The sequence below is a fragment of the Nilaparvata lugens genome, chromosome 6 (assembly GCF_014356525.2).
Source record: "Nilaparvata lugens isolate BPH chromosome 6, ASM1435652v1, whole genome shotgun sequence".
In the NCBI taxonomy this organism is placed as follows: Eukaryota; Metazoa; Arthropoda; class Insecta; order Hemiptera; family Delphacidae; genus Nilaparvata; species Nilaparvata lugens.
Genome location: NC_052509.1, coordinates 60268574 through 60294351, shown reverse-complemented (window position 1 = coordinate 60294351; position 25778 = coordinate 60268574). Strand labels below are relative to the sequence as shown.

The following is a 25778-nucleotide window of genomic DNA, read 5'->3' as shown; positions in this document are numbered from 1 at the left end:
TCCCTCTCAGACGCCTTCCCCCCTACTTGAATGATCCTTAAAAAACTCCACCCCCTACCTTAACCCTAGCTTCCACCTACACCACTCAGTCTCAGCCTCTAATGTATAACGGCGAGTGTTGTTCATCTTAGGAAGAAGATTCTCACCGAATTTCCACCGTCTCAAATATTCCCCCTCTCCTTCCCCCCTTACAAGATTTACCCTTAAAATCCCCTTTCCCCCCTCACAATCTTCACTCCACTCACTCTCACCCCTCACCCCCTAGCTGATCTCTACTTGTGGAAGATGTTCATCTAACTAATGCCCAAAATTCCCCTCAAATTTCAACCCAGTCAGAGTTGCCTTCCCACACACAATCTGCCTTCTCCTCACCCCTCCCCCTTCAATATCTGCTGCCTAAGGACAGACAGGAAGTGCCGCTCGGATCTACTGGATGCAGCGAAACTTGGATGTCGCGAGATGGTATCGCTGCTTTGACGATGCCAAAGTGAGCCGGTAATTACAGCAAGTTGCGGGGATAAGCTGTTGTTGGGCGATCTGAGTTTCCACAGTGAGGTTCACATCAAACTGTCATCATTGGTTCAATGGCGAGAGATGGTTTCTTATGTGAGGGACGCTGACATTTCTATAACTGTGTGTATTTCAGTTTCTGAATCAGATTGGTTTCAAACTGTCAGCATTGGTTGAATGAGAGCCTTTGATTAAATGTATGAGGAATGCTGACAGTCTGTATTTGATTTCACTGCAGTCGAGGAACAGAGTTGATGGAGAGAGTCATGATTGTATGTGAAGAGGGTTCATTCTTGATTGTAACAAGTTCTGTAGAATCTAGCACAAAATGATGAGGATATGTATACTTTTAGAATATAATAATAATAATAATAATATCGAGTGACTTGGCTGGCTGAGGTCTGGTGTCAGAGTTTTCAGGTCGCAACTGATCAATTTCAGGGCCTCTGACATGACCTAACGACTGCTTTCCAGGCAGCCGGGACTGACGGTCCATCCGAAATACGGGGGTGGCTCCCGTTTATTAGAATAAAATGACTAATCATCCATTAAATTGATATAAGATAGAATGATATTTCACTCATCAAATAGAATAATGTTCTTCTCGGCGAACTCTCGTGTTTCGGATCGACAAGTTGACTCGTCGGTCCCTGTTTTCGAGAACTAGTCGACGAGCTATATCAGAGGCTCTGGAAATAATTAGGTGTGACCTGAGCAGCCTAATACAACACCTCAGTCAGTGAGGTTACTTGATATTCATTTCTAATTTTGAAGCTCTCATAGTTGGAGTTAGACTATAGATTGGGGCGGATGGTTTTAATTTTCCTCGAGAAAAAGAGCATTGATAGAGAATAGTATGAAGAGCAGTATGTTGTAGAAAACTTCCCAGAGTACAGATTACAGAAGGAAAAAAACATAATAATTAATTGGTGGATGAGATTATCATTGTGAAAAAGAAGCAAATAGTTTTACTTTTCTTCCAAAGGAAACTTCCAATTATAAAAGTCAATTCAGTTTTTCGCGGAAATAAAAGTTCGATCAATAATCATGAATTCAAAGGGAAAAATCGAAATAATTACGATAAATACTGAGCTTATTCCCAGCTCAATATTTGGGGGATCCTTCAAACCCATTTCATATTTGAAGCCATAAATGACCTTCAAAATTTTATCTTTCAAAATAAGCTACTCTACGATTTATATAGGACCCACCTATTCGTGAAATAACTTCTTTATTTTGTAGCTTGCAAGTAGAAGGTACTTTTTGATGGTGTCATATTCTGTGATTATCATTGGAGAAAATATTAGAACTGTCTTCAACAACAAGTGGAACCCAAAACCTTCCTATTTATGAAATGAAAATACATTATATGAAGAATTATCTTTCCATAGTGAGATCCACTCTAATCTGACAGCATTCCTTAGGAATAACATCAATGGTTAACATTTAGCTGATGCTGACAGTGAATCTCACTAAAGCCGCCAGAAATCACAGGGCCTTGAAAAGTACAATTCTCAACCTTCGAAAGTAATTTTCCGTGATCTTTTCCCCTACTATTCTTCCATTACTCATCGATGAGCAGCACACGAAACAAAGGAAAACTTGATGGAAAACTACGGTCTGATCGGAGACGAGGTTATCAGAAAGTTTAAATTGGTAGATTCCACTTTCCACCCTCTTTATCTTCCTCCTTTTGTGTCTAACCGTCTCTTACTTTACTTTCGGTCACGGCATGTAATCAAAGCCAGCCGCTCTTTCTCGTTCTTTCTGTTGTTCTCTGTCTATTGGATGGTTCGCGTGTTGCCTATACCTCCAAATTGGGCGCCCGATTACATGCGAGACTCCATTTTCATCAGACGACGCTCTAAATCCCACAAATTCGCTCCCAGAACCCACTCATAGAACCAGCTCATAAATTCGACTACCGAATGCAACAATCAGCATTAGTTCCTACATCATATAAGAGTCGAGCAGAGTCGTAAGGCCATGTCTTAATGACTGGGAGACTTTATTACAGCAAAGGTTAGGCTACCTATGAGCCATTTCGAATTGTTATTGCTCCGTCGACTCATTTGTTACATCCCCAGAAATTGATGGTACCTAATTCACTGACTACAAGCTATGACAAGTATGTATAATGATTCGGGTCATGCTTATGATGTGGTTGTAAAGAAAATTGACTTTCGGAAATTTATAGCTCATGGAAATCGAACATAAGGCGGATTCTCTAGACGTAAGATTAGCTTAGTTGGATACGAAGTTTTTAGTCCCGTTTGCACAGTCAAAGCTTAAACTGAATTTAATCAGCTGGTAGCTTAAACTCGAAATGAAACACATTATAACAAACGAGACTTGATACGGATTTAATCTAGTTTAAAATGAAATCTAGTTCAATCTGTCACTGTGCAAACGGCCCTAAGAGTTTTGAACTTTGATTTTGACAAGATCATGCAAAGCTCTTGAGCAATCAGGAATTCTATTCTGAAAGCTGCAGTATTTATTTTGTACGTACCTTCCAAATTTTGCTGATCTGTGACCCATTGACTTGTCAAGAAGTTTGATTTTCAAATGAATTATCAGTTTTCACTGTCAATTAATCATGAATCCTTCAATCATGGTCCTAATATTCTAACATAACTGTTCCTATTATTTTATTGAATCGACAATTTATGCGTTTTATTAATGTTTTCCTGAAATGAGTCCTAATATTCTAACATAACTGTACCTAATATTTTATTGAATCGACAAGTTATGCTTTTTATTTATGTTTTCCTGAAATGAATATATATTATATGCTATTCATAATATTACAGAAGCAATTGGCAACAATCATTTCCATAGATCTCATGATACATATCATTGTGTTCAGCACGATGATAGAACTATTCTCATGATCTCCATGATATGTAGAATTTGAACAGCATTGCACTGTTTGTACACTCTTGAAATCTTGAACATCAGGATTAGATCAAAAATGTATTACAACCAAATAATAACTTGATATATCTCATTGTACTCGCAATCTCTCCAATAAGCCTACCAGAGAGTATAGAATGTATAAATTTTATATGTAAAAATTTGTATAATAGAATTTTTCATCCTATACTCTCTGAGGCCCACTTGAAAAATGTTTATAGAGTTCTAATTTAATGTCGAAACAGTCATGATTAAAGGGTAAGTTTTCAATGAAAAATCAGTTTCGAAGGTTTTATATTTCGTTTATATTCAACTGCGTACTTCTAATTCAACATTTATACAATACTTGTTTACAAACTGGAGAAAATAATAACATTGTGGTCTACCTTTTTGGTTGCGATAGTAGAAAAGAGATTCGAATGTTCAGTAAATGCACAATTCATGGGTTTCTTGTACAACATTTGTCATCAAATAAAGTTCAAGGTTTTGAATCCATATAGTACTTGAAAATTCAGATGTTCACCATTCAATACAATAGTTTATGTTTCTGTTAATAAAGTACTATATTCATTGTAGAGTAACCTTCAACACCTAGATAGAAATCAGAAAACAAAAACAGTTGAAAATTTAAAATTTTCAGCTACATTATTTTGTTTTAAAAAGGCAGCCACATTTTATTCTATACAAGTCAATATTAACAGTACAAAAATGTCTTATTGAAAAAACAAAAACTCTTTAGATAACAATACATTCTCCTGGCAGAAGATGATGCTAATGATAACTCAAATTTGGTGTGAACGAGTGAAACATATTATCCAATGATTATGAACAATATTGGCGATTCTAACGTTCTTTTGTATGGAATATATCAATGTATTGATTCAATTTGAAATGCCATTGTCAGCATAAATGAGAAAAATTAAGAAACTTCAATATTATTCCTGTTAGCGTAAACACTATTCAATAGGTATTTTATTCACTTTCAATAAAATTGAAATTTGACATTCGCATTTTGCATTTATTTATCTTCTTATTTAGAATCCTAATTCTTAAAGCATTTGAATTTTTTCTCAATAGATGATCCATTGTGATCATCGTCATTATGAGCCATTCAATAATATCGGAAATTATATGTGAGCAAAAACGTATTGGGAATATTAGATACTTGACAACACCGATCAAAATACCCTGTTACTCAAAGGTGTTCAATTCAACGCATTTTATCGATAATACATCTACTACAATAGGACTAATATTCGTACACTGTATCCTATATTTACATTGGAGATTAAATTTATTTTACAAATACAACATACACGAATAGTACGGCAAGGGAATGTTTGTTTACTGGAATTGTAACAGTAAATTATTATTAAAATCCCAATTATTGATAATATTATTCAGTAATTAGCATTTGAACAAATGCAATTCCCAATTTAGTAGTATCTGTATCAGTAGATTGATTTGATACAGTCATAAAATGATTACAATGATTACATCAACGGAATCACGGTCTAACGCTTGATAATGTGTAACAATATTGTTGACATATACTCAGAAATAAGTATCAGATACTGAAATAATTGGAATAGAATAGAATCAACTTCATTATCAATGAGGTTGAAATAATTTAACTCATTGCTTGATGGTTGAGAAAGAACTAGGCCTGTTGATCATTATAATAAATTATTCAAATTGATAAAATTGATAAGCAACATAAATCTCTGTTTATGAATGGAAATTAACTTACAAGAATCTATGTAGACCTATCTCATGTCATCCATCATTTTGAATAATTGAATCTTATCATTGGAAGAATGATCACTTGATCCTACTTTCCGGAGAATTCAACTGAGATATAGACCTTGATTGGAGTATATGTAGTATGGTAAAACCTTTCTCACCTTTTCTATTTCATGGTTTTGCATAGAAAAAAAGAAATGGAAAAAATGAATTGAAAAATACTTTATCAAGCGGAGTTAGGACTTTTAAGTCCTCTCTACCACTCAACCTCGAAATTAAAATTAAAATTACGAACGCACAGTATTCTTGCCGCACTATTCACAATGATTAATTATTGTGTTTTATCACACACTAGCCCTATATTTATAAATTTGTGATTCACCTTATCATATATCTCTCATCAACTCCCAGGTCGACGGCATTAATATGGTAAGCTCACTGTTACAATGAACTTCTGTTTACTACTCACTGTTGTAATAAATGCTTATATTATTATTGCACTGTACATTATTATTATTATTCGGTAAGTCTAAAATGTCACAGGTCGATAAAAATACACTTTCCAATATTTACAACTTACAATGATATATCCTCCAACAGATAATACTATTACATCTTACGTTCGTAACCATTAACTTGACAAGAAAATTATGATGATGGATGACTGTAATGGAAATTATATACATACAATTGAACACAAGGTACAATAAAATGAAACAAAAGTCGCAATATTTGTACAATGGATAGGATTTGGAAGCAGACTAGAATCAGGAGAAAATTGTATCTAAGCTTCATTACAAAAAATATTAATTGTATTGACTAGATAAAAATCACAGATAAAACATGAATAAGAAATATCAAAATAGTTATAATCAAATAATATTCAAAATATAAGATATAAATATATATCAAAATATAAGAATATGGAGGTCGGTCTGAATGAGATCAAAATATTAACAGGAACAACTAGAATTAATATCCTCTCTGTTCAATAAAAATTAATGCAACAATACTCAAATAAAAGCTTAGTGTTTCAAAACTCATCCGATGGGATTCATCCTTGATTGAGTGTGATAAAAAGCAGCATCTGGTATTTAATACAGATATTCAACACGATAGAGATCACTATGGAATGTGAGGGATAATAATTAGAAAGGGAATGACAAATAGTTTGTTGAAAGACTATTTGGAAACCACAAATAACAGAATAAAATTTTTTTGGTAAAACAGAAACTGCAATGATCATTAATGAGGAGTGTTGATTGGAATCGGAATTATGTAGAGTTATTTGAAAAAAAAAGTGGAATATCAACTTGAAAAACAAAGACTAGATCACACATGTCCTTTATGTTACTTAAATAGCAATAATAACGCTGAACTTGGTTCAACATCATCTTATAAATCACCATTGAAATTAATCCCTTCACAAAATGTAAGTGATATTGTCTTCAAGTAATAACCTTCAACACAAAATTTTGAAGGGCTGAAAATACTTTCGATCATAAAGTTCAACAAACTAGTATGTTCAAAAACATAGTAAGTAGTGACTCAATCTCGCTGTCGAAAATAATTGTTGCTCTCAAATTTGTCAATAATGTTCCGATCATCCGCACCGCATTACTTTTTATTGTTTCTAGAAGCCTGGTATCCAAAAAACTCCTGGTATCCATGAAGAACTAGGAACAGGTAGGGTGCGTGTATATTGAGTCAGCTCAGCTCCTGTTATTCAAATTTCTACCAGTTTCAGTATGCTCAGGTAGCAAGTGATATAGAAATCTGATGGCTTCAGTCATTCAAATGTTCTGCGTTAACTTTGTGTATTCAAATCACAAGAAGTAGAAATTCCTTCTAGAAGTTCCTGGTTTCTTATTCCTTGTAGCCCCTGATATAGTTGGTAACTTTGGTTATCGAGCTATTTGGTTTGAGTTGAACTCTCAGTTTACAAATAGCCTCATATCTTCTCCCAGCTCTCTTTTTAAAAGATTAAATTTTAGAAGAGTATAATAGTCAATAAGTACCAGATGTTTGAATAACGTCCAGTGACTTCTGTTATTTAGATACTTCTCGGCAGCTTCTGGTATTTATAAAAAACAGGCAACAGGAGCTACTATTTGGATACCTCCTAGCAGCTTCTGGTATCTGATTGGCTCTCTTGTCATTCAAATACATTGTAGTGATTATCTGATATCCAATCCAATACCTCCTATCAAATACCAATATCTTCATAATACCCAATACCTAGCTATTGGATATGAAATCCAATACCTAGCCATTGGATATTGGATATTGAAGCCAATACCTTGCTATTGAATATGAAATCCAATATCTCAAAGTAATTGAATAACTTTCAGTGACTTATGTTATTTGGATAACTCCTGTTATCTTCACCTGGTATTCCCTGTTGCCCCTGTTACTTGGATACCATCTGCCAGATCTCAATTTTCCTGTTACCCTTGTTATTTGAAAACCTCCTAGCAGCTCCTGGTATTTTCTGTTATCCCTGTTATTTGAATAAATCCTGTCAGCTCCTGGTATTTCCTATTACCCATGTATTTTGGATACCTCCTATCAGCCCTGGTATTCCCTGTTCCTCTGTATTTCGAACCTCCTGGTATTTCCTGTTACCCTTGTTATTTGGATACCTCCTAGCAGCTCCTGGTATGTGGATGACTCCTGGTAGTCTAGGGTATGGCGAGGCGGCGCGGGGCTGCAGCCGGTCATGCGTAGTGCGGGTAGGAGCCGAGGTGTGACGTCACGTGACCCGGATGATGCGACATCGAGTGAGTCGAGGCGGCTATGTTCGAGTAGAGGTTGGCGCTTGGGTTTGTCCAGTAGGAGGTCGGTGATGGGAAGATACTGGCTGTGAAACACACAAAACAAAAATAATTATTACTAATGGTCAAAAAAATGTACCATTGGATTACTCTTGTCTCTTCACATGAAAGAATAGATTTGAAGATAATCATGATAGATCTGAGAAGAATCAAGAATTGAGAATCAAGAATAAAGAATCAAGAATCAAGAATCAAGAATCAAGAATCAAGAATCAAGAATCAAGAATCAAGAATCAAGAATCAAGAATCAAGAATCAAGAATCAAGAATCAAGAATCAGAATCAAGAATCAAGAATCAAGATCAAGAATCAAGAATCAAGAATCAAGAATCAAGAATCAAGAATCAAGAATCAAGAATCAGAATCAAGAATCAAGAATCAAGAATCAAGAATCAAGAATCAGAATCAAGAATCAAAATCAAGAATCAAGAATCAAGAATCAAGAATCAAGAATCAAGAATCAAGAATCAAGAATCAAGAATCAAGAATCAAGAATCAAGAATCAAGAATCAAGAATCAAGAATCAAGAATCAAGAATCAAGAATCAAGAATCAAGTATCAAGAATCAAGAATCAAGAATCAAGAATCTAGAATTTTTTATTGTCACGATAATCAAAGATTTGAAGAGGGATGGGTATTTAGCTCCTCCTCCAATCATTGTCAGTATCTTTTGTTTAAATGAACAAATAAAAGTGTTGCAGAATGAAGTACCACAAACACTACTCCACAAGATACCAAAATAGGTTACAAATTCATCAGTATTTGCAATGTTATTGTTAGTAGTTAGGAAGTAGAATCAGAATTATTTTGAGGGAAGATTCTATCAAGATTAGATAGTAGAAGTACTGAACTCTGGCAGACGGCTTCGGCTGAGCTAATCGAATTTGAGTTGTTATTTCATTCGTTTTTTCAATACAGTGTTGTACGATGTTAGATAATGAGTATTTGCAATGGCAAAACCAAAATGAGCATCAGAGAAGTTTATTATCCAAGAGACCAAGAGAAAGATTGAGAGGAGTCAAATTTGAAATTCTCATGGATGGTGAAAAGATGTAAAAATTGAAATGTGGAATAATAAACACTTATTAGAAATGGAGAAATGAGTCATTGTTTAGTAGAAGAGTAGCCTATTTTTGAGCAATATTGTAACAGTGATGGTCAAGAGATCAAACCACTAGCTGTTGACACCACCACGTTTCACAAAAGACAACCGGCTAACATAAAACCCGACATTTGAAAATCGTCAACCAACAAATAACAACATGAACAAATCGCAATTTATTGAAAAAATTGCAACACAAATCAATGGAAAGCTACACAACAAAACCGGAAAAGACAGCACAGATCTGGGTTATGTTCAGTGTATTAGTTTCAATCGATAACATAAGATGATTGTAGTGAAGTACATCGTAGTATAAATAGTTTGTAGCACATAACAGAAACATTTCAAAGTTTTATAGTATTGCTTAAAGCAGGAAACACACGACATAGATAGATCAGAAACACTTCGAAACTTACATTATTGTTTGAAAATTTTTGACTGCTGTGCCGTCTTCTTCAACCATGTAGGGAGTGGTGACCACTATATTGTAACTTTCTAAGTGTTTTTAATCCATTTATGTCGTGTGTTTCCTGTTTCAATCAATATTATAAAGTAGTATAAATGAGGGTATTCTGAGATAAAACGTTTCATTCTCCAACTGAGCTAATTCAGATTATGGTATGGTATAACCTGATACGTTTCTTGTCTTATCAATAAAAACATGAAACTAGCTGGGACATGAACATCCTGGGAATCAGATTCAACATCTCTGCCATATGACAACCGGCTCTTACGTTCTACACAACACATAACTGCATTGTGATCTGTGATTGCACAATTATATATAGCTGATTTGAATAGACAATGCTTACTTTTCAAAAAGATTTGATCGATACACGATTCACTTGAAACAGTACATCTAGTACTGCCATAGAGGTAATTTATAAAGCCATATTCAAGAAGATTATCCAAAAATCTATTACCCACAAGAGACAAATTTTTATCAAGAATATCAATATTAGAGTCACCAACAATTAACCTATTTTCGAAATGTGCTGTCTCATTCAGAAAAGTCTCTAGAGCATCCACAAAACACGCTACATCAGTTTCTGGTGACCTATATAAAGCTGTGCAATAAAACTCCAATTCATCATACACTAATTTGAAATTCAAAACATTGGCATAATCTATATCTACTTCCAAAATATTATAATTAAGTTCATTCTTTATGTATACTACAATGCCATCACATTTATTAAATTTTGTTGGCTTTATGATTTTGTTATAGCCAGAGATATCAAATCCAGTTATATCGTGTGTGAGCCAGACTCAGTTAATACTATAATATCAAACGCGACATCAAGACCAGACAACAAAATACACAATTCATCAAAATTTTTCCTTATACTCCTAATATTTAAATGAAAAAGTTTTAAATTCGAATCATTGCAAAAAAAAACTTTCACTTCGTTCAAATCACATAGATTAATTGATTCATTACTATTCATATTTTCTAAGTCATCAAGTAAATCACAAATATCCATTACAAACTTATAGAAATAAAAGGTTGAGTTACCAGTGATTTATGATTACCTTACAGCTTTGAAATATCACTTTCATTTTTTATCACCACCACACTCTTGCTCGCTTCATCCTTTTTCACTAGAACGTTGCTGTCCCGAATCCATACAAAATCATATTTCTTTTCCATTGCGCATTTTTTAACTTCTCGGAAAAGTTGCATGACCGATGGCGAATGATGTTGGAAAGCGAGCACCCTGCTCTCAGGAAGAGCCTGCGAAATGCATTTCGATGATATTCCCGGGCCTCTATTATCTTTAATAGCAGATGATCTGAAACTGGAATGCCAAGCTTCCTTGTCTTGTCGACGCAGAAAACGAAACACAATAGGCCTAATACTTCCCTTGACTCTCGACGGCAGTCTATGTGCAGTACTCAGGCTTTGGGCCGTTATATCACTATTGATTACCGAAGAAATGCTATTGAAAATCTGGAAGACAGACTCATTAGGCGTCTCGGTGATCCCTGTTACGACCAAATTATCTCTACGAGAATACTCTTGCATATTACAAACTTCAGTTTTCAATTTTTCATTTTCAGCCTTCAATACACTAATTTCACTCTTAAGATTTTGCATTTCCTTTTTATACAAAATGATTTCTTTTTTAAAGTCGTCAAATTCGTTTGATATAAATTCCATAGAGTCTTTTATTGAATTGAAGTCTTCTTTGAAAGAGGGAGAAATCTCTGAGTGTATCATTTGTTTCACAATAAGTGCGATAGCTTGAAGGTCGACAGGAGAGAGAGCGCCTGACGCTGTAGTAGAATGAGAGGCACTATGAATAGTTGAATGACCGGCCTTATCTTCTGACCTATTTACGGCAGTTCCCGACTTGCATGAAATGCACTTCCATTTACATTTACTTTCATTAGACATTTTACGAAAGTTTTGTTCCTTTATAAGTTGACACAAGAAATGAAACTCATTTTTACAAGATGAACACAATAACAGGTCCTGTTCAGGAATTTCACTTTCACATTTATCACAATACATTCTGAAAGAATCAATAAAAACAATCAAAGAAACACGGAGCAAACAACGATAGATGCTACTCGTTCAACAGTCAGAGACACACTGATATATAATCGAACACTGAAGTCGGCATTGCGAACTCTAAAGGAACAGTATTTCAAGAATAAATTAGTTAAATGTGGAAATAATCTAAGGGCTGTATGGAAGGTTGTGAATGAAGCAACAGATACCCCTTGTAAAACTAATTGTTCTATTAAAGAGTTGGTTACCAAGGATAATCGCATTTTGAGATCTTATCAAGTAAATGAAATAGCAGAGGAGCTTAATGAACATTTTGTGAGTGTTGGTAGAAGAATTTCTGAAAAAATTACTAAGGTAAAGGACAAGATTTTTAGGGAAAAAACTAATAGATTGTTTTGTAATTCGTTTTTCTTTTTTCCTGTCATAGCAGAGGAAATTGATATGTGTATTAAAAACTTGAAGAAAGGGGTAGCACCAGGATTTGATGGAATTTTTTATAAATGTCTGAGTTCAAATTCTCGCATAATTTCAGTTCCTCTGGCTCATGTAATAAATTTATGCTTTTTGAATGGTGTTTTCCCCGACGAGTTGAAAAAGGCCACTGTTATTCCTTTGCATAAGAATGGTAACAAAAGTGATCCAGGGAACTATCGCCCAATTTCTCTGCTTTCATGTTTGTCAAAGGTGATTGAGAAATGTGTTAAGACTCGTTTGGTCGAATTCTTGGAAAAATATGAAATTTTATCTAATTGCCAATTTGGTTTTCGTAAGGGTGTAAGTACTTCTGATGCTGTATATAAGGTTACTAAGAGAATTATTGAAACACTGGACAGGGAAGAAAAATGTATAGCTGTGTTTTTAGATCTCCAGAAGGCTTTTGATACAGTGGACCACAATATTTTATTTAGAAAGTTAGAAGGTATTGGAATTAGAGGTGTTGCATTGGGTTTCTTCAAAAGCTATCTCAGTTGTAGATCACAGGTGGTTAGTGTTGATGGTATAATGAGCTCAGAATTAGAAATTACGATGGGTGTGCCACAGGGAACAGTTCTGGGTCCAATATTATTTTTGATTTACATTAATGACTTACTCAAGATAGAGCTTGAGAGCTGTTCTTTGTTTTCTTTTGCTGACGACACTGTTGCTATTTTCTGTGCATCAAAATGGGATGATGTTTTTTGTAGAGCTAATGAGGGTTTGAAAGTTATAAAAAACTGGTTAGATTTCAACTTAGTTAGTTTGAATATAGCAAAAACTACTGCAGTGTCATTTTCTTTGACCTCAGCAGGTCAGCCAGATAACCAGGGGAGTTTGGCTTTTCATGAAACTGGATGCGATGATAATAGTTGTCTATGTCCTATAATAATATTTAAGAACAGCACCAAATACTTGGGAATAATCATTGATAAGCATTTGAAATGGAGAGACCATATTTCATATTTATGTTCTAGGTTGAGGAAGACGCTGTATAAGTTTGTTCAACTGAGAAATATTTTTACAGTTGAGCAAATTAAAATGGTTTTCTTTGCGCTTGTGCAGTCAGTTGTGCGATATGGTATAATTGGCTGGGGTGGTTGTGGTGTTACCGTTCTTAAGCCTCTTATAGTATTGTATAAGAAAATTATTAAAATATGCTTGAAAAAACCGGTTAGATATCCAACAAATTTGCTCTATAAAGAATTTAATGTTCTCAGTATTGAGCACTTGTATGATCTTGACCTAGCTAGTTTTGTCTATTCGTGGCCCAATAGATTCCCTATAGCCCCTCATGGCGGCTATGTTACTCGTAGACAATCTGAGAGATTTTTGCTAGAACCACCTTGTAGAACAGCGGCTGCCAGTGCTCATGCAGCGTATTATGGTCCTAGACTTTTAAACCGTCTGTTGCTTGAAGTTTCTGGAGCATCCCAATGTATACCAATTTGTTATTATTCTTTCACTTTCAAAACTTTTAGACAGTATCTTCGACACTACTTATTAGGGAGACAAAATGAAGACTAATTTTGATTTATTTCTCAAATCTGTTTGTAAATCTCAATTCTATTCTTAAAATACATTTATCTTACTTAGTATAACAGAGCAGAAGAGAATTTGTTGTTTTATTTTTAAATATTGGTGATCTTTATCTTTGATGTAGAACATATAGTTGAATCTCAATTAGGCCTATACTGATTACAAGAGCAACATTTGTATGAAAATAGCATAAGAGAGTGGAATTTTCTTTTTTCTTTTTTCTTGATATTGTAATGTAAAATTATAAAATCTAATTATGTTATTAATATTACGATGTATATTAGTATCTTATGCTATCCAACATTCTAGAGATACACCATCCCTCATCACAAGCTTTGCTTAAAGAGGGATGCAACAATATTATTTAATATGATATTTTATATTCATTATTTTATAAAGAATTTGTATTCTATGTTTGTAAGTATGAATTGTATATTAATTTTTTGTTGACATTAATAAATTGAATTGAATTGAATTGAGCTATGTTACAGGTTAATCCAGGTGTCGACTACAAGAGCCGTTCCCCCACAAACATCAGAGGGGAGAAAATATCAAAGCAAACATTACCATAATATCATTCCTTGCAAGGCGAGTGTCAAACCAGTCAATTGAAAGACACCTCTATACATGTACTTCAAAGTATATATTTGTATATTCATTGAAGTTAGCTCACTTCTTGTTGTGCAAACGCACGAACTCAAGCGAGAACATTTTTCTGCAACGTTGAAAAGCAAAACATTCATATTAGGTAGCATTTCGAGGGCTCAGCAAACAGGGGGTTGCTGTCAGGGACAGGGACTGTTTAAGCCCTTTTTTGCGCCCTTCGAATCTCTCCCTTCCTCTTTCATCTCTGTCTCTTTTTCACAATCATCATCATCATTTTCAACACATTTCCCGCAAGTTATCTGTGAAGAAAAATCTCGTCTCTGGATGCTTGCCGCCCCCTGCTACCAGCTGAATGGAAATTTCCATTTCCTGTATGACGCAGGCTGTGAATTATAGGCGCGTTTCAATCAGTGCGTGTCTTAGTTTTCCGATGATGTATTGCTGCTACGCACTTCTACCCAGTCGATGAATCATTTCGATTTCGTATCGGTTCCAACTTGAATCAATCAATGAGTTTAGTTAGAAGTTGGCTTGTGTTTTCGGGGTTGTGGAAAATCATTGTTTACTGTTCTCTGTATTGAACGTTCTATTGGAGGTATTCAATCAAGAATTGAGTCGACCAAGTAGTAGTCAATGCGTTCGCCTTATATTATGTAGGATGTTGTTAATTTTCACTCATAAGTTTGTTATTTTTGGAACTGTTAACACTTATCAGATCTTTTTCTTAGTTGGTTGATGTTCATTGAGATTCCAATATTCATCTTGTGCCGAGCAATATTTTTTTAATTCAAGCCTTTTCCCAAGTTATAATAGTAAATTCAATACGCAATAGACAAGAACTATTATTGTAAGTGAGTTAGTGAGATAAATTATTTCCTCTCTCTATTATGAACGGCCTTGACTTCGAGTTTCCCATGATAGATATTTTAAAATTGTGGCTCCGAGTCGTCGAGGAATGAAGATTATGGAATTATCTCTAAAACTTAGCCTTCCTGTCGCGACATAGAGTGCGATAAGTTGGAAAACAGCAAGTATTACAATTATAACAAACTAATGATTTTGCAGTTACTATTGTGTCCAAATGCTCTAGAAGCCACGCTACGATTGGTCAAATTGATTCCCTTCGCCCAATAGGAGACCTGTTTCTTAATACAGTAGTGGGGCAATTCCCCAGCCGAGAGACCAGATTACGTTTCGGAGGACACTTTGCTAGGAGCACTACAAGAGTAAAGATGTAGTCATTATGTTTCGCCCTTTTTGGGCAAGTTTACAAGTTTATATTATTAGTTAATGTGGGAGTTAGTTTTATTTCTATTAAATTTTAAATATTCTAATAGTGCCATGTCCTGGAAACCTTGATTGTGTCTCTTCATCATGTAGGAATAATTAAATAAATAAATAAAATGTTTATTTCCCAAAAAAACTAAAACTACAACATCAATTACACAAAATATCAGATAAATTACAATATTACATACAATGGTTAGTTACAAAAATTTTTTCTAATGTGTCCTCTACTTGTTTAGTTTTCTGTGTGGAAATTGACCTACTCCACTATGGCGTACGATGCTCTGGAGTAGTTTTTGTTAGTTTTTTTTTTGTGCGTATTATTAATTAGTTAGTGTTTGGTAAGTCATTAGGCGGTTAATTGTTATTTGAAATAATGTTTTCTTCAAATTGTTTCTTCAAATAACCGCTAAGCGGTTCATGTGTGTCCCCGAACCAACTTCATGTTTCACTCCTTCAAAATCCAGCTTTGAAACACAACTTCATACCATCATGGACTCCACGAGCATGGCATGTCGTAAGAGGTTCCGATGATGATACCTGACAAGAATTGACGTAAGGCCGTTTCGGGAGACGGAGGTTCCGCATTGCAAGATGACTTCCCGACATCATCAGTTTGATAGAAACTGTACTGAGATTGACTGACTTTATTCTTCACAGATAAAACCAACGTTACTCATTCTACCAATCAAAGCCCGATTATCAGTATAATTACAGCAGTTCATCCACTATTGTATGACCTGCTCACATTGTATGACCAGTTCGCATCCGACTTAATCTTTGATGCATGTCAACTCATCACAATCAACCGACAGACGTCCAGACGTACGGCGTCGTTCAGACGATCGTCTGACGTTCAGACTCTGATCAACCGGAAAAATCCGGAGCTGGAATTGGGGTGACCGGAGACCGGACTGAACCGAAACATCTCCACCGGGGAACAAGAGAGACAAACGATTGCTATCCGAGGGGTGAGACTGCTGCTGCTGCAATTTATTGAAAAAATAAACAAAAAATGAATGCTGGTCCGATAGAAATGTTTTCCACCCTTCTTTACCGCCTCATCGTCTACCATGTCATCGTCATCATTCTCCTCCTTCACCTTCTCATTCACCCCTCCCCTTCATACTAATCCTTCTTCTCCTCCTTCTCTTCAAATCAAATGGTTCTTTATTTCTATATCAATAGGCTACAACAATTATTTGAAACAAAACAATTTTCCAATCATGAGCAGTAAATAACTATTACAGCATCGCATAATTTTTTACATTGTAATATCTCTTCCTTCTCCTCCTCATCGTTCTCCTTCTCGTCAATTATCATTCTTCTTCCCCTTCTCCTCTATTTTATCCTTCTTTTCCTACTCCTGCACCCCGTCAACCACGTCATCATCATCATCACCTCCTCCTCCTCCCACAACTCCTCTACAGTTCATTTTTGACCTCTGGATCGTTTTTCACCGGGATGATGCAGGCTATAGACTAACAGGTTTTTCCATATAAATTGCAGCTTCCGGACTGCTAGATTGTTTTCACATGGTACGATGAAACGCGGAGGAGGAGGTGGAGGAGGTAGATGAGGAGGAGGTTGAGAAGGAGGAGGAGTAGTCATGATTGTGGAGGGAGAGGAGGCATACAGCCGTAAAAAAAACAACGACGGAAAGCTTTTCCCATTAAACTGCAATCGTCAAAAAACTGTTTTTTATCCCTCAAAACGGCGAAAAATCAATCTCAATTCGACTGCACGCTCTGGTTGGAGGGGAACAACTCACGCTTATCGCTGCCATTCATAAACAACTCAACTATAAACGAAATCACTTTGATCTGTCATAATTGGTTGAATAGGAATCATGTGTGATATTCATAGGGAATGCTGAGAGTTCAACTGAACCATTGGGATACTCTTGCTGATTGGATGGTTAAAAATATTATTCAATGCATGAAACTTCTTTGTTTTATTAGTATGAAATGTTATAGTATAGTATCCAAATTTGTGTTGTAATTGTTTTGATGAATAAACTTTGATTTGGTTTGATTGATTGAGTATAATTAATAGAAATAGTATTCCGTTGTGAAGTTTTCCTTGGACTATTTTGTTGCAGAATAATAAATTAACTAAATCATGAGGTGCTCTAGCTGATCAAGGTGGTTAGGTATCAAACTCCGTCGATTTGTATTTAAACCGACAGAGAAATTACTTCTTTAATTATTTCTCATAGTTCAATAATTCAACGTATCATCGAGGTATTGTTAATAATATGATGTACTAAATATACATCTTAGAACCCTTTCGAAGGTTTAGAGATTGAGGGTTGAAATTTATATTATTATTTATATTAAAAGTAGCCCCAAAGAAAAAAATACAATAAAATTACGTACCTATTGTAAAGCGTGATTTGAAGGCTTCACACATGTAGAGGGAATCTTGTACTAAATCAACGGTGTTGAGGTTATAAATTTTGTAATTGCGTGCGTGGACGCTGAGCGTACACCAGACTGATTGATTCACTACAAGATTCAATACAACTGTCGGAATCGCGGGAGGCCTAAACGCTCGCTCACCCTTGATTCTTCTAATGACAGATTGTATAGTGATGGAATTTTTATAAGCAGTGTAGCGACCGCTAAACACTGAAGATGGATACCTTAAAATTATTACCTGTGAAGAATGAGCATACAAAATCATACAGGTCGAGCAAAAATCCCGATGTAGATAATTTACGGGACTGCGTCTCTAATAAGTTCTGAGGATGAAAAGACGGTACTTGGACCAAATATCGTTCAGAATATACTTCGAGAACAGAGTCTTGTCGGGTTTTAAGCTCTATTGTAGGAAATTATATGATCTCTGGCTGCATCTGCGGTACTGTTGATGTATTCGCTCCTAAGTCGAGGTTGGTAACAGATAAAAGCTGATATATGAGCAGGTAAGGACAAAGAGTAAATATCTCGATCTGACCCCACTCGCTACATCCACTTAGACCTGTTCCAATATCCAGCTTAATTCAATTATTCCAATGATCGTATTCGATCGGTTCTTGATGATATAGAACGTATCAGACACAATAATTGACAGGCTTAAGAAATAATCGGACTCAGAAAACGAATTAACAGAATTGAAATATATTATAATAAAATATATGATCATACAGTGCAGACTCAGAATTTGATTTACAGATTGATAATAATTTAGCATTGACAAAAAGAGTTAAAAATGTTCTTGTGCTTGCATGATACCATGCGTGATTCGACAGAATTTTACAATTGATAAAATTTAACAGTTTTGAAAAAATAGTGAAAAATGAATTATAAATATTTTTTAAAATGCTCGGGGTCGTGGTTCTGGCAGCGGAGGATAGCTAACCAACTACAAATTCTTAGAAATTCTATATGAATAAATTCTAGGCTCTTAAATGCTAAAGCGCTTGTCGGCGTGGCCAATAATTTAACGAAGAAAATTTTATATCTTTCTGCACTGAAATATTTTCGAAGCGTAGATTGGGGCCCCTTTAAACTTATAACTCACGTGAAATTCCTTGACGGTCGTGGTTTTCTTCTTTAGATCAAAATCGTTTGATCGGCAGCAGGTCCAGGCTTCGATTTCAGCACGTGGGGAATTTTAATTTAATATTTCCTTCACCAAATTAATTAAGGGATGATTTAACTTTAATCATTGATGAAAATAAATTTACAAATAACAAATAGATTGGCCTAAAATATTGGCTCACAAATAAAACATATAAAATCGAACAAGATTTTTTTACGAATAGGTCTTGGTAACTATAAAGAGATCTGAACGGTGAGGATTTCAAAAGGGAAGTGAAGTCTTTTTCTCTAAGCTTCTTGGCTAGACCTTTCTTCTGAGAATCTCGGTGTAGTAAATTTGCATAAAAATTTGCCATTGGTGGAACGATTGTGACGTAGACGTGACGTCAGTGGCAGGCAGTAGAATATAATTCCTTTAATTACAATAATAATTCAATTTATATAATTCTTAAAACCACTTAAGCTCCTCGACATAGTTCCTCTTATACAATGTATATGTGCTAGCGTATATGATAAGGCAGGTTTGTTGTCTGATAGTAGATTAACATATGTTGTTTTCAAACGATCACCTTTTTGGTGCTATTTCTATGCACTATGATTGGCTTAGGCTTGCCAAAGAGATTTAATTACCATGTGGTTCAGTTGAAGTAATAATTAATAAATTAATATTCTTATACAATTTTTATTATGTCTGAGACTGTTATAATTAATTTCTGCAGTTTTTATCAATAATATACTGTTCATGATATGACCTAGTTAGTTACAATAAGACTTGACATCATAATATAATTTCTTAAATAATAAATAATTTCAACGATAATACATACATTTTTATTTTTTATTCGAAATTCTTGGTCCTTTATTGATAGTTTTTTACTTTTTAGAAATAGTATTATAGCTTGCATGAATCTGACATGATATTTTACAATACGTTGAATCAGTCAGCTGTGTTCGAGCTGTTTCAAAACATCTGATCGGCAGTAAACAAAGTGTAACCTCAAAATTCAATGAGCAATTCATAAATAATTCGTGCTTTATTTGCAGAATAATTATAATTTTATTGAATAATTTTCTAGAAAATATTCAGTACAGAACGGTACTCTTATCTAATATACAGTTACTGATAAGTAAGTTTTATCGCTCGGTCGCTGACTACTCCTTTAGCAAATTCTTTCCTTTTAAGAAGGTTAATCACAATTTTCTCTCTTCTCATGAGATCTATTTGAAAAATTCATCACACTATTAAATGTATATCTAATCACATACATGATAGTACAGATCTGATCTAACGAATTGCTTGTCATAACGTATAGATTTTTTTTCATCTCCCTTGAAAATAATAAACTTGTGGATAACTCTCAATGTGCACTTAATCCCGTTATTAAGTTCATTAATCTTGAAAGAACTGATATTTAATTATTGGAAGTTGTGGCTCCATGTAAGTAGTTTGAATGTATTATTCTCGCAGGACAATATGATATCCTATAACACTTTCCTCGATTAAAAACGATTGAAGTAAGGAAATCCTTTCTTACTTATGACATTGCTTATCGTACTGGCTAGTACAGTATACTGCGTTTACATAATTCTGAGTGAAAAACCTCCTTCCTAATAAACGCTTCGAATCCCTGAACAATTATCAATCACATAGTTATGTATAAATTATTTTCTATCATTGACATTGTAGAGACTGGGAGAGGTTTTATAACTGACTGTAGTACAAAGTAGTAGATATTATACAGGGAGCCTCCAATTTTTACATGACCTATAATATTTCGCCAATTTGAAACTAGGTAGATTAGGGAATTGGAGAAGTTTTGAGCAATAGCCTGTTTTACCTTCCCGATTGTTGTATTGTTCGTGCTAACCTAATAAATATGTAAATAATAAATAATAATAAGTAAAGTAGTAGATATAGTAATATTATAAGTCTCGATTCTGAAGCCTCAATATCCAAGATCATTCACATGAAATTAAGTGAAGATGATTCATTATTGACGAAGTGGAGAGCCTCTAACCGTGGTAACGATCGTATAAAACCGCAGTAAGGCTACAACTTTGCCATTATGATGAATAGTGACTGACGATTCTCTGAGTCCGCTTGCGTTGAGCCGTCTCCATTTCCTAATTTTGCACGAACATTTAGCAAATACAATAGCAGTTGAAATGGAAGGTTTGGGCCCTTGGCTTCGGGAAAGGAGGAGGGAAATGTTTGGATGGGGTGGCGGTAGGAGGGAGTGAGAGGAATGTATAGTGAAAGGCGACTTGGAAAATATAAGCGCCTATTTAATAACGTGTTGTGGGAGGGTGAGGGTGAATGTCACTAGAGGAGTTCGTCATTGTTCTCTTTGGTTGGAGACTAGCGACAATTCTAGCTGAGCGATAAAGACGACACCAAAAGTGGCAAGTGGAAGAGAGGAGGAGAAGAATGAGAAAAGTAAGGATAAGGAGAAAAAGAAGTGAGTGGAGGATAAAGAGGAGCATGAAGAGGATAAGAGTGTGATGAGGAAGTTGAAAAGAGAAACGTATGAAGAAGATTAAGTAAATTGAGAAGATGGAGGAGAAGATGAAGGAAAAAAGGTGACAAAGAGGAAGCGGGAGACGATGAAAAAGACTAGGAAGGAGAACAAGTACAAGAAGAAGAAGTTGGGCTTGGGATAGAACGGGGAAGGATGATGTGGATAAGTGATTATGAACAAAACGAATGCAGAGAGATAAAATGGAGAACTGTGGAAAGGAAGAAGAAGGATGAGAAGACGAAGGAGAATGATGGGCAGAAGGAGGATGTGGTGTTGGTAGAGGATATTGCGAACAAGGAGAGAGGAAGAGAGAGAATAAAAGGAAGAGAACAAAAGGAAAGAAATGGGGAAAGATGTAGGGAATGATAGTAGAAGAGAAAATCAAATGAATAAGAAGAATAAAAAAAGTAGTGCGGTACTAGGACACATTTAAAAACCGAGGAGACAAGTAAAAAATGGAGAAAAACGAAGAAAACGAAGAAGAAGTAGATAAGAAAGAAGGAAAGGAGAAGGACAAGAAGAAAACGTAGAAGAGGGTGAGAAGTAGAGGAGATCAGAATAATAGGCGAGATGTGTCTCGGATTGTTGTGAGCAGATTTATGACATTTTTAATTGCCGATATTCGTACGCTTCAAGTGATATGCTCATTCGAGATGCAATGGCTTACGCAACAGCGCACTCTCTCGGATGTAGGGTCGAAATCCTCTCCACCCTCTTATCCTCCACCACTAGCAATCATGTTTCCACTATTTCGTGACTACTTTTGTCCTCCTGAAAGATGTCTGTCTCGAGAAAGAGTCAAATACTCATAAACAGAGAACCATCTCTGTCTGACATATAAAATTTGAGAATGGAAACATTTTGAATTCTGTAAACGTTCTAATGTGAGCTGAACCCTTGTTCAAGGATTCTATGATTTGTTTTGAACTGATTCAGCAATAAAATACTGGAATATTATGAATATTTAGAATATTAAATTTATTATCATGGTAGGAATTTAATAATCAAATCACTTGGGAACACCATAAATAAAACTGCGTAAAAGTAGTACCATGTCTGTTATCCATCTATTTTCTGGACCAATGAAACACCTTATTCCGAATCTTATTTTGACCAAGTCGATATCTTGTGATTTTTCACTTTTAAGACTTGTTCAAGGAATACATTTATAATTCATGTATTGTGATGAATGATAAATTCAATTTTGAATTTGAATTCCTTAACTCACAACTCTCATGATCTCTCATCAAAGAGACCTTATTCTGTTCAGCCAGCTTCTCAATCCATAACAATAATCTTGATGTCACAAGCGAGATAAGATTGGTGAAAAAGTTGTACAATAAAAGCTAGTAGTATCATGAACAGCTTGCAGAGAGGGAAAACAAATCAAATCAATTAGAATGGAATCTAATCCAATCAATTTATTGCAACTCTTGAGATAGAATTCAACAATATTGTGACTGTAATTATGTGACATTGAATAGTCACAAAATCACAAACAGTCAATGAATGTATGAAGATGGACTAGATCGAATAGTCAAGCTATAGTTAGGTCCACGTTATAATGACAGTATTTGATTAACTTTGATGTTGCTAACCTTGTCTATCATTCGACAAAGCAGGTAGTACTATCCTTTTCTAGCTCCGCAACTATGCCAAATCTGTTTTTAACAATTTAGAAATATAATTAAGAGAACAGAGAACATGCAACACTCTTCTTCTATCTTTATCCACTGCCATTATAAAGTGGACCTCACTATATCAACATTTTCATGAAATTGTTTTAGAAGCAGAAGCAGTACATCGAAAGCATTGAGTGTCCACAACAAAGGACCTGATTCAGGGACAGTCACCGAGAAAGATACATTTGCCTTACGCCCCAACAGGGAATAATGGACTGTGGCGCGATTTATTGGTCACTTGAGAAGGGAAGAAGTCGTTGTTCCCTGCCTTTACTCCAGGAAATCACAGAAGGAAGGGGCGGACATCTACAATACGAAGAAACATGATAATAGAATGAAAAGATGCTCGCACTGTGCGATCTCAGTGTTATCCGATGAGGGGATTCATCCGCGTCCCATATAATATATCTGATTTAATTCGCTAGGGATCGTGATTTTTGTTATGAATGTCAACCTTTGGTGTTTGGGTTCAATAAGATCTTTATACATAATTAATGATGAATTTTGCATTGTTTCTATCATAAGAGAATAGTTTTGTTAGAATGCTCTTGTAAGTAGAGAAGAGAAGAGTAAGAATTTTTGACAGTATGAAGTCGTTTCTATTACATTGATGATTCTTTTATGCAGATGGAAATTAATGAGGAATCGCATTTGTTCAAATACTAATCAATGAATAATTTTTATTTAACAAAAATTCAAATTTAACGCTGCAATTGAATTTCCATCTATTTCCATCTAGCTCTTGAGGGTTATTGACAGGGTGCTTTCAATAGTTTTAGTAGCAGAAGTCTTCGAGGTAATTTACAGCATTCAATTTAGATTTTCGTTTAATAATGATATTATTCAACTAAATGTCTGTTGTGGAAGAATGATGTGAACAAAAAGTTGATAACGATTGGAGAAGTACAGTGACATGCCTTGATAGCTTATAATAATATTCAAAAGAAAAATTAAAGAAAAATTATAGTACTGAAGTTAAGGATTGGCTGGAGTCAGAAGGAGGGACAAACAGATTTAGGCTAGCCAACACGATTCATGTGGATAAAAGTTAAAAGAAGAGCGTAAAATGATGTGTAAGAGAAAAAAGTACTTATAACAAATAGGAAGCAGTAGAATGGAAGTTGGAAAAGAAAGTGACAAAACTATTCTAGAAATTGTTTGAAAGAGGGATAGGAGTGGATTCAAAAGTGCTGAGAAGGTAGATGGATGACTCAGAACGTGAAATATTGATAGACAAAAATATGAAAAGGGTGAGTAACAAGGACAAATTGGAAAGTCAGAAGAAAGACGAGGGGTTTGTGAGATATTTGATATTAATTTAATGCATCTCACATTTCCAGGTCTGACGGGACCTATTGCAAACACTGGTCTTAATAAACAAAATAATAACACCTCCATAATAAAAAATTAAATACAATAATGGTACATGATACCATATTTGTAGAAATGCATGCTGAAAATGAAAATGATGTGCGATATGAATGAATTAAATCTGCAAAATTTACAGGGAAGTGGAAAATGAGAAAGATACAAGTGGAAGGATGTTAAGGCTAGGTGAGGGGAAAGGATGTAGAATATAGAGGATTATGAATATAAAGGAACCCGGATTTTCGGTGGGTTCTACCACTCTAGCACCTTGGGTTGTTGGGAGAAAGAGCAGGAAACATTTTCAATAGAGAGAATATGCATAACTGAAAATGAAAACGTTAGAAAACGAACACATAATAATGTGTGTTCGATGAGCTTCAGAGAGGTGAGATAGTTGCAGAGTTAAAAATAGAGAGGGAAGACGTAACATTATTTGCTGAGAGGCATTAAAGTTATACAAATTGGGATAAAAGAATGTAAGAGTAATTTACAAGAGTAAATCGAAAAGATGGTTGTGGAGTTGAAAAGAGAGAGGGTAGACGTCAGAGGTTTGAAGTTATACACAGAGAGGTGGAGAATGTATACAAGAGAAAAAACACAAGACGATACCCTGGGAAGAGGCAAGAAGAAAAATAGAATAAGGATGCTGATATTTGAGAAAATTGGAGATATATCAGAGGAAGAATAATTGAAATGATTGAGGGAGAGCGTATAATTCTTTAGAGTGAGCCGGCAATGGAGACTGAAGTAGAGATGAATACAGAGAGTTTTGGAAACATAAGAAAGACATGGAATTCTATTAAATGCAGGTAAGAAGAGAGAGAGAGAGAGAGAGTGAGTGAGTTATGATACATGGGTGAAGAAGAAGGATAAATCAGATGGAGTAGAGAAAGATTTGGAGCTAGAAAGAGGTTGTCAGAGTAGCACAGATGAGGGATGGGAAAGAGAAGATGAAACCAAGGAGAGAGCACACAGAATTTTATTGGGAGAGATGAAAAACAAAGAAAGTACGTGTATATAGAGAAATTTAGATAAGTATAATATATAAGAGGGTAAGAGGAGTGCAAAATGAAAACAAGAGAACAAAGGCACAGAAATGACTTGGAAGAGAGAGATGGAAGAAGAGACAGACACTGAAC

General features: G+C 35.0%; 1 protein-coding gene across 5 annotated transcripts in view; it reads right to left on the bottom strand.

Moving 5' to 3' along the window:
* Positions 1 to 3712: 3712 nt before the first annotated feature.
* LOC111052504 (transcriptional regulator ERG homolog) overlaps positions 3713 to 25778 on the bottom strand; it is a 183518-nt gene continuing 161452 nt past the window's right edge. For 3 of the 5 annotated variants that reach the window (XM_039431590.1, XM_039431592.1, XM_039431591.1), the window contains one exon: positions 6888 to 8029. In XM_039431590.1, the coding sequence (XP_039287524.1) occupies positions 7887 to 8029 (143 nt within the window). In that variant the 3' untranslated portion in view covers positions 6888 to 7886. Of the gene's footprint in view, positions 8030 to 25778 lie in introns of all 5 variants that reach the window. The other 2 variants (XM_039431594.1, XM_039431593.1) reach the window with 2 other exon arrangements.